A 7,582-nucleotide genomic window follows, 5' to 3' on the forward strand; every position below is an offset into this window, starting at 1 on the left:
AGGATCCGACTGGCTTGATCCGAAACTAAGGAACAAAAGGGTGACCCCTATTCAAGCCTTGAAACTCTCCCTGTCTTCTCAGCCCATGCAAAGATCTCTATGATAGAAAATTGCATATCCTCGTACCTCGACTGTATGACACCTGAACACCCTATAATAGTGAGGGGATACGACCACCGGCTCCCTACACTTGATACGGAGGGAGTCAGGGTCACCTAGGATCAAGCAAACAGGAAAACACAAATCAATGAACAGACTTAGGCCCCATGCACACGGCCGTTGTTCACAGCCGTGTGCGGGCCGTGGAACCGCGGCCTGGATCCCTCCTGAGAGCAGGAGCGCACGGCGTCACTGGTTGCTATGACGCCGTGCGCTCCCTGCTGCCGGCACAGTACAGTAATACACTGGTATAGATCGTACCAGTGTATTACTGTACTGTGCCGGCAGCAGGGAGCGCACGGCGTCATAGCAACCAGTGACGCCGTGCGCTCCTGCTCTCAGGAGGGATCCAGGCCGCGGTTCCACGGCCCGCACACGGCTGTGAACAACGGCCGTGTGCATGGGGCCTTATCTGTAGAAGCATCAGTTGTAGCATCCAGCATGCACACACTCCAGGAAGTTGTATAAACCGCAAAGTGATGCAGTATGGGAAGGGTTTTAAAGGGATGCAATCAGTGCAACTACATGACAGCTGAGAGAGGCTAACGAGATGAGAAAACAAAAGCAAAACAAAAGGAACCTCAAGCAGGAGGTTCTGAAGAACGTCTGTCAGAGCTTCTCCGATGTCTGGTGGTGACACCGCTCTGCTTTGGGTCAGGAGCAGCACCAGGCAAAAAGAAAACTGCAGGCGGTGCTGTGCGAAACTACAGCTCCGGTCCAGTGATCGACCGGAATCTAACTGGTCGGTAAGTCTGGACACATCCCGACATCACTATGGTGGGAAAGTGTGACGTCCTGGAGGTGCGCTGCTCCTTTAAATCACTCAGATCCGCTTTGTGGGACCCCCCCCCCCACCCTTTCTGTTACAATGTTTTATTCTTCTGCAACAAAGAGGCAGAATATTGTTCGGGGAACGAGCTGCTGAGCAACCGGAGGACCCGGCCCAGGAATCCTCCGAGAAATGTGTACATCCTGGGGTCAGAAATGTCAGCCATAAACCTTCGAGGGGTATAAGAACTGCCATGGTTTGAGCGTGAGCTCTTCTGCCCGGAGGAATCCCATCAGCTCATTCTGTAGAAGGTTCTGCCCTGATAATAGTCGCCTCTTTCTAGACTGGAAGAAACATTACTAGAATAGCAATTCCTTTGTGCAAGAAAAACTTCAAGTTTCGTCCCATAGGAATCCAACAGAAATATACAAATCATTAACCGACACCATATTAGGCCGAGTTCACACTTCAGTTACTTCCATCCGTTATTGGGAGCCAAAACCAGGTGCGGGTCAAAAACACAGAACAGGAGCAGCTCTTTCCATTACACCTGATCTCTGGAGGCTTCACTACTGGTCACTCACAATAACTGAAGTGTGAACTTGGCCTTACAGAGATCTCCTCCCCAAGAGGATTGCTTCTAGGGGTGAATGTAGCGCCTCATGGAGGCACCAAAGGGCAGCACACGGAGTCCCCGCAGTTCCCTATTATCCACTTCCCACACTTCGTTCACATCAGGACATTATAATAGAGAAAGACTGGATCTGTCAACAGCAGCGCGTTGGTGGCTTCCTGATGTAATAATAAAGTAACAAAATAACTAAAAAGCAACATAAGTAATGAGCAGACCTCGCTGGAGGCGCTGACTACGGAGCCGTCATCGGTGGAGACCGTCAGCATTACAATCCCAGCAGTCGCACAAGAGATTTGTGGGTCAGACAGGAAACTGCTTAATCATGAAAAACAGGGATTTAGGTTTAGTCTATTTTTGCCTCGGCTCCACCTTAAAGAAACCTAAACATAGTCCGCGGCAGGAGCAGTCCGCGGTCACCCGCCCTTGTATTAGAGAACGTCATCAGGGATAATTATCAGGTGCGACGTCTTCAGCCCCGCCAAGGAACTGCAGACTCAGAGCTTGTTCACATGAACGTGACGCGTTTTGCGGAACAGACGGCCTTTATAGAAATTACTATTCTTGTCCCTTTTGCGGGGCCACGGAACAGAGCAACGGATGCGGCCCCATTGAAGTGAATGGGTCCGAACCTGAGCCGAAAAAAAAAATGCAGCTCGGATGCGGAACCAAACCACGATCGTGTGAATGAGCCCTAAGAGGCGACTAAAGGGTGCGGAGTGCAGGCCGCACGCCCAGCGCTAATAATGGAGCTCATCCGTCTCCACCTAAAACCGAATGCAGTGAGACGGGGAGACTCCCCAAAAGTCTACACACCCACAGAGCAGCAGCGTCCTCTGATCATCCCTGTACAGCACCGCACACACTGCAGGCGACACCTCGCCTTCCCATTGTGTACACAGGAGATAAACGCTGCAACTGATGGAGAACGCGACGGTTCTGTCTGACTGTAATCTCTGCAGACTACAAAAGACGCAGATCATTGCACCTGGTGATGGATGACAAGACACATAGACACTCCAGGAAAGCTCCGCCTCTGAGCTGCATCATGCCTTACTCCTATCACATCCAGAGCTGCAGTCACAATTCTGCAGTTACATTATATCTTATACTACAGTCACATTCAGAGCTGCAGTCACAGTTTATGGTCACATTAAGTCTTCTGCTCCAGTCACATCCAAAGCTGCAGTCACGTTACGTCTTCTGCTCCAATCACATCCAGAGCTGCAGTCACATTACGTCTTCTGCTCCAGTCACATCCAGAGCTGCAGTCAGTTTGAAGTCACATTACGTCTCCTGCTCCAGTCACATCCAAAGCTGCAGTCACGTTACGTCTTCTGCTCCAATCACATCCAGAGCTGCAGTCACATCCAGTCACTCTGCAGACCTCTCAGCGGGCTCACATCCTGCGCAGGGCCCGCTCCGCTGTGGGTCTCCCCAGGCAAGTTACAGCAGTTTGTATCCAGAATGGAAGAGCTGCATGATGGGAGCTGGAGGCTGCGGAATTCTACAGCGAGCGGCACACTAAGGCGGCCATATTGGTTGTCACCCAGCTTTCCAAGAAGCAGACATGATGAGAATGAAGCAAGGACGAGATTTACTGGGAAACTCGTAAAAATTCTTCTGCCCAGAGACAAAAGCAGCGCAGAGATGAATCCTTGTTTAGAGGGAGGGCAGTGAAGCGGATGGGAGTGATTGTCCGGAGCCGGATTCCATTCCAGAGGTCAGGTGACCCCTGTGTGGTAAACATTCCAGCGGTCCCATCCCCCTCCATGTATGGATCACAGGGGGTAGCCGCACTCGCAGGTATGTACTGGGGGTCTCATGTGCACCTCTGGTGTATACCGCGCGGTGGAAGCGACTTCTCAGGACGCATGGAAGAGACGGAAACAGACACGACAAACAGAGTGAAGGAGGCGTCAGCCCCTGGGACCCGCGAAAGCTGTACTGTGCCGCCAATGAGACTACCTGCCGCGCACGGGGACATCAGCCGCCGCCATACACTGGGTCATCAGCCGCCGCCATACACTGGGTCATCAGCCGCCGCCATACACTGGGTCATCAGCCGCCGCCATACACTGGGTCATCAGCCGCCGCCATACACTGGGTCATCAGCCGCCGCCATACACTGGGTCATCAGCCGCCGCCATACACTGGGTCATCAGCCGCCGCCATACACAGCGACATCACCCGCCGCCATACACAGCGACATCACCCGCCGCCATACACAGCGACATCACCCGCCGCCATACACAGCGACATCACCCGCCGCCATACACAGCGACATCACCCGCCGCCATACACAGCGACATCACCCGCCGCCATACACAGCGACATCACCCGCCGCCATACACAGCGACATCACCTACCGCCTTAAGCCTCATGCACACGACCGTTCCGTTTTTTGCGGTCCGCAAACCACGGAACTGCAACAAACAAAAGCCGCCTGTGTTGCCTTCCGCAATTTGCGGAAAGGAACGGGCGCTGGTAATATAAAATGCCTATTCTTGTCCGCAAAGCGGGGACAAGAATAGGACATGTTATATTTTTTTAGCGGGGCCGCGGAATGAAGCCACGGATGCGGACAGCAACACGGAGTGCTGTCCACATCTTTTGCGGCCCCATTGAAGTGAATGGGTCCGCATCCGAGCCGCCGTTTGGACCCAAACAACGGTTGTGTGCATGAGGCCTTACACAGCGACATCACCCGCCGCCATACACAGCGACATCACCCGCCGCCATACACAGCGACATCACCCGCCGCCATACACAGCGACATCACCCGCCGCCATACACAGCGACATCACCCGCCGCCATACACAGCGACATCACCCGCCGCCATACACAGCGACATCACCCGCCGCCATACACAGCGACATCACCCGCCGCCATACACAGCGACATCATCCGCCGCCATACACAGTGACATCACCCCCCGCCATACACAGTGACATCACCCCCCGCCATACACAGCGACATCATCTGCCGCCATGCACAGCGACATCGTCTACCGCCATACACAGCGACATCGTCTACCGCCATACACAGCGACATCATCTGCCGCCATACACAGTGCCGCCAAAGTGAGAAATCAAAGAGTGGTTCTAGAGCAGCGACCTGGGGTTATATGGGTCCTGCAGCCACATGTGATGATGTCATCAGAAGTTACCTCACTCTCCGCAGCTACAGCCTGAACACCGCCATTATTCCTGCACCAACACATTGTAACAAACTATCAGTGCAGTGTAGAGAGTTCCATTTACCACACAGAGCATCGCCCGAACTGATACATTGTAACAGGTTTTCTGCCTCTAAATGTAACCCAGAACAACCCCTTTCACTGACAGTAAGCAGAGGTCTTGAAAATGGTGAAGAATAGAAACAAAGTCTATTAGGCCCCTTTCAGACGAGCGCAGCTCCCGGCCTGACCGCCAGCACTGCCGGGGTCACATAGCATTATATTGATTTATGATGTAACCCTTACAGTTCTGGAATGTACTGGATAACACTGACAGCATTATGTCAGTGTGAGAGCGCAGCGTGACACCCGCTCGTCTGAAAGGGGCCTTAGAAAGCTGCAGAAGTTACTGCACAAATGGATAACGCTCTAATTATACCGGAGAACCCATTATAAGAAGGCTCACCCCCCCCCCCCCCCCCACTGTATCAGACGTTTACTATCATAACCCTGCTGGAGCCATCACCTCCCCACTGATGACATCACATAATGCCACAAGATGACATCACGATCTATATACAGTGTGTCTGCCTCCAGCACAGGGGTTCAGCTCCAATCACTAACTCTGCCCCTGATCCTGACTCCTCACACACTTGGTTAATGATCTACAGGAAGCGGAGATTCTGCGGACTCTGACCCTCATACATCTTATACAGACAAAGGGGGCGTCGCCCACATAGACTGCAAGCGGCAATGAATGGAAACCCAGGTGGGAGCTCCCAGAAACAAGATTATAACAAGGGCAGAGAGATGGACTACAGCAGAGTGATGTCATCATAGACGGCACAGAGTGATGTCATCCGTCATCATAGACGGCACAGAGTGATGTCATCCGTCATCATAGACGGCACAGTGATGTCATCCGTCATCATAGACGGCACAGTGATGTCATCCGTCATCATAGACGGCACAGAGTGATGTCATCCGTCATCATAGACGGCACAGAGTGATGTCATCCGTCATCATAGACGGCACAGAGTGATGTCATCCGTCATCATAGACGGCACAGAGTGATGTCATCCGTCATCATAGACGGCACAGAGTGATGTCATCATAGACGGCACAGAGTGATGTCATCATAGACGGCACAGAGTGATGTCATCCGTCATCATACATGGCACAGAGTGATGTCATCCGTCATCATACACGGCACAGAGTGATGTCATCATACACGGCACAGAGTGATGTCATCCGTCATCATACACGGCACAGAGTGATGTCATCATACACAGAAGACATACAGTGGTTAGCACTGGTTCCTTGCAGCGCTGGGGTCCTGGGTTCAAATCTGACCATGGACCATTTACATGGAGTCAGTTCTAGGGTTTTTTGCGGATAGGATGCGGACCCATTCATTTCAATGGGTCCGCAAAAAATGCGTGCTGTCCGCATCAGTATGTCCGTTCCGTAGCCCCGCAAAAAACAAACAAAAAAAACCCAATAGAACATGTCCTATTCTTGTCCGTTTTAGGCATTGTTACAATGGATCCGCAAAAAAAATAAAAAAAAATAACGGATGGCATACGGATGTGCGGACCGCAAAACATACGGTCGTGTGCATGTAGCCGTGAGCTCCTGGGGACAGTGTGATGATAACGTCTGTACAGCGCTGCGGAGTATGTCAGCGCTATATAAGTGCAGAAAATATACAGCAGAATGTAGACAGTCATAATACATAGAAGATAGTGATGTCATCAGTCATCATACACAGCAGAGCATGATGTCATCAGTCCCCATACTGAGCTGCATAGGCCCCCAGCGACACCCGTCACGCTGGCAGATCGCCCTCCAGGATCCCCGGACGTCCCTGCTGACTCGCTCTTGGCACCAGTTCACACCTGTGCAGGAAGGCAGGTAGGTACCTGTGATCTGTCACCTGCGGCCTGGTGTCCAGGAGGCCCCCGTCACCCCCACAATATATCCTCACCCATCGCAGTCCTCGCTGCTCCATGGCTGCGCCCTTACACAGGACAGTAAAGCAGGTGAGTGCGGCTGAACAGATCTCCAGGGAGCGTCTGGGAGGGACACGCCCGGTCACCACGGAGGCTTATTAAAGGGACAGGCACTTCAAACAGGAGTTACTGGTCGCTACCCAGCCCTGACTTTGCCCTCCCCTGTGTCAGCTTGGAGTGGACGCCCCCTACAGGACAGCAGTGAGGGCCCTATAGGCAGACGTGTGGCCCTATACAGATTTATCTGGTGTCTCTGGCACTCCCTCATCTGTGAGCCGTTCATCCTGAGCTCTCAGTTCATGAATAGAATTTCAAAACAACAGTGAAGACTGACACACAAAAGAAGCAGGAAGCCGGGTGAAGTACATGACGCACCTGCGCCCCTCCCCCTCCATACCATACAGCGCCTCTAGTGGTCACTGCTGCCCATTACAGCTGATCCTGGAGGCCAGGGAGTTACAATGTAACAAACACCTCGCCGCACAGCAGCGCCGAGCAGCACAGCAGAGCCGAACAGAGCCGAGCCGAGCAGCACAGCCGAGGAGCCGAGCAGCAGAGCCGAGCAGCACAGCAGAGCCGAACAGCACAGCCGAGGAGCCGAGCAGCACAGCCGAGGAGCCGAGCAGCACAGCCGAGGAGCCGAGCAGCACAGCCGAGGAGCCGAGCAGCACAGCCGAGGAGCCGAGCAGCACAGCCGAGGAGCCGAGCAGCACAGCCGAGGAGCCGAGCAGCACAGCCGAGGAGCCGAGCAGCACAGCCGAGCAGCACAGCAGAGCCGAAGAGCCGAGCAGCAGAGCCGCACAGCACAGCCGAGCCGCACAGCACAGCCGAGC

General features: G+C 53.3%; 2 protein-coding genes across 3 annotated transcripts in view; one reads left to right on the forward strand and one right to left on the reverse strand.

Moving 5' to 3' along the window:
* POF1B (POF1B actin binding protein) overlaps positions 1 to 6,833 on the reverse strand; it is a 35,328-nt gene extending 28,495 nt beyond the window's left edge. Inside the window, exon 1 of one of the 2 annotated variants that reach the window (XM_044305679.1) lies at positions 6,725 to 6,833. In XM_044305679.1, the coding sequence (XP_044161614.1) occupies positions 6,725 to 6,748 (24 nt within the window). In that variant the 5' untranslated portion in view covers positions 6,749 to 6,833. The remainder of the gene's footprint in view (positions 1 to 6,724) is intronic. The other variant, XM_044305678.1, reaches the window with a different exon arrangement.
* Positions 6,834 to 7,115: 282 nt separating this feature from the next.
* Positions 7,116 to 7,582, forward strand: part of XPNPEP2 (X-prolyl aminopeptidase 2) — a 36,932-nt gene continuing 36,465 nt past the window's right edge. Inside the window, exon 1 of the mRNA XM_044268959.1 lies at positions 7,116 to 7,580. Coding sequence (XP_044124894.1) covers positions 7,116 to 7,580 — 465 coding nt within the window. The remainder of the gene's footprint in view (positions 7,581 to 7,582) is intronic.

The sequence above is a fragment of the Bufo gargarizans genome, chromosome 9 (genome assembly GCF_014858855.1).
Source record: "Bufo gargarizans isolate SCDJY-AF-19 chromosome 9, ASM1485885v1, whole genome shotgun sequence".
Classification (NCBI taxonomy): Eukaryota; Metazoa; Chordata; class Amphibia; order Anura; family Bufonidae; genus Bufo; species Bufo gargarizans.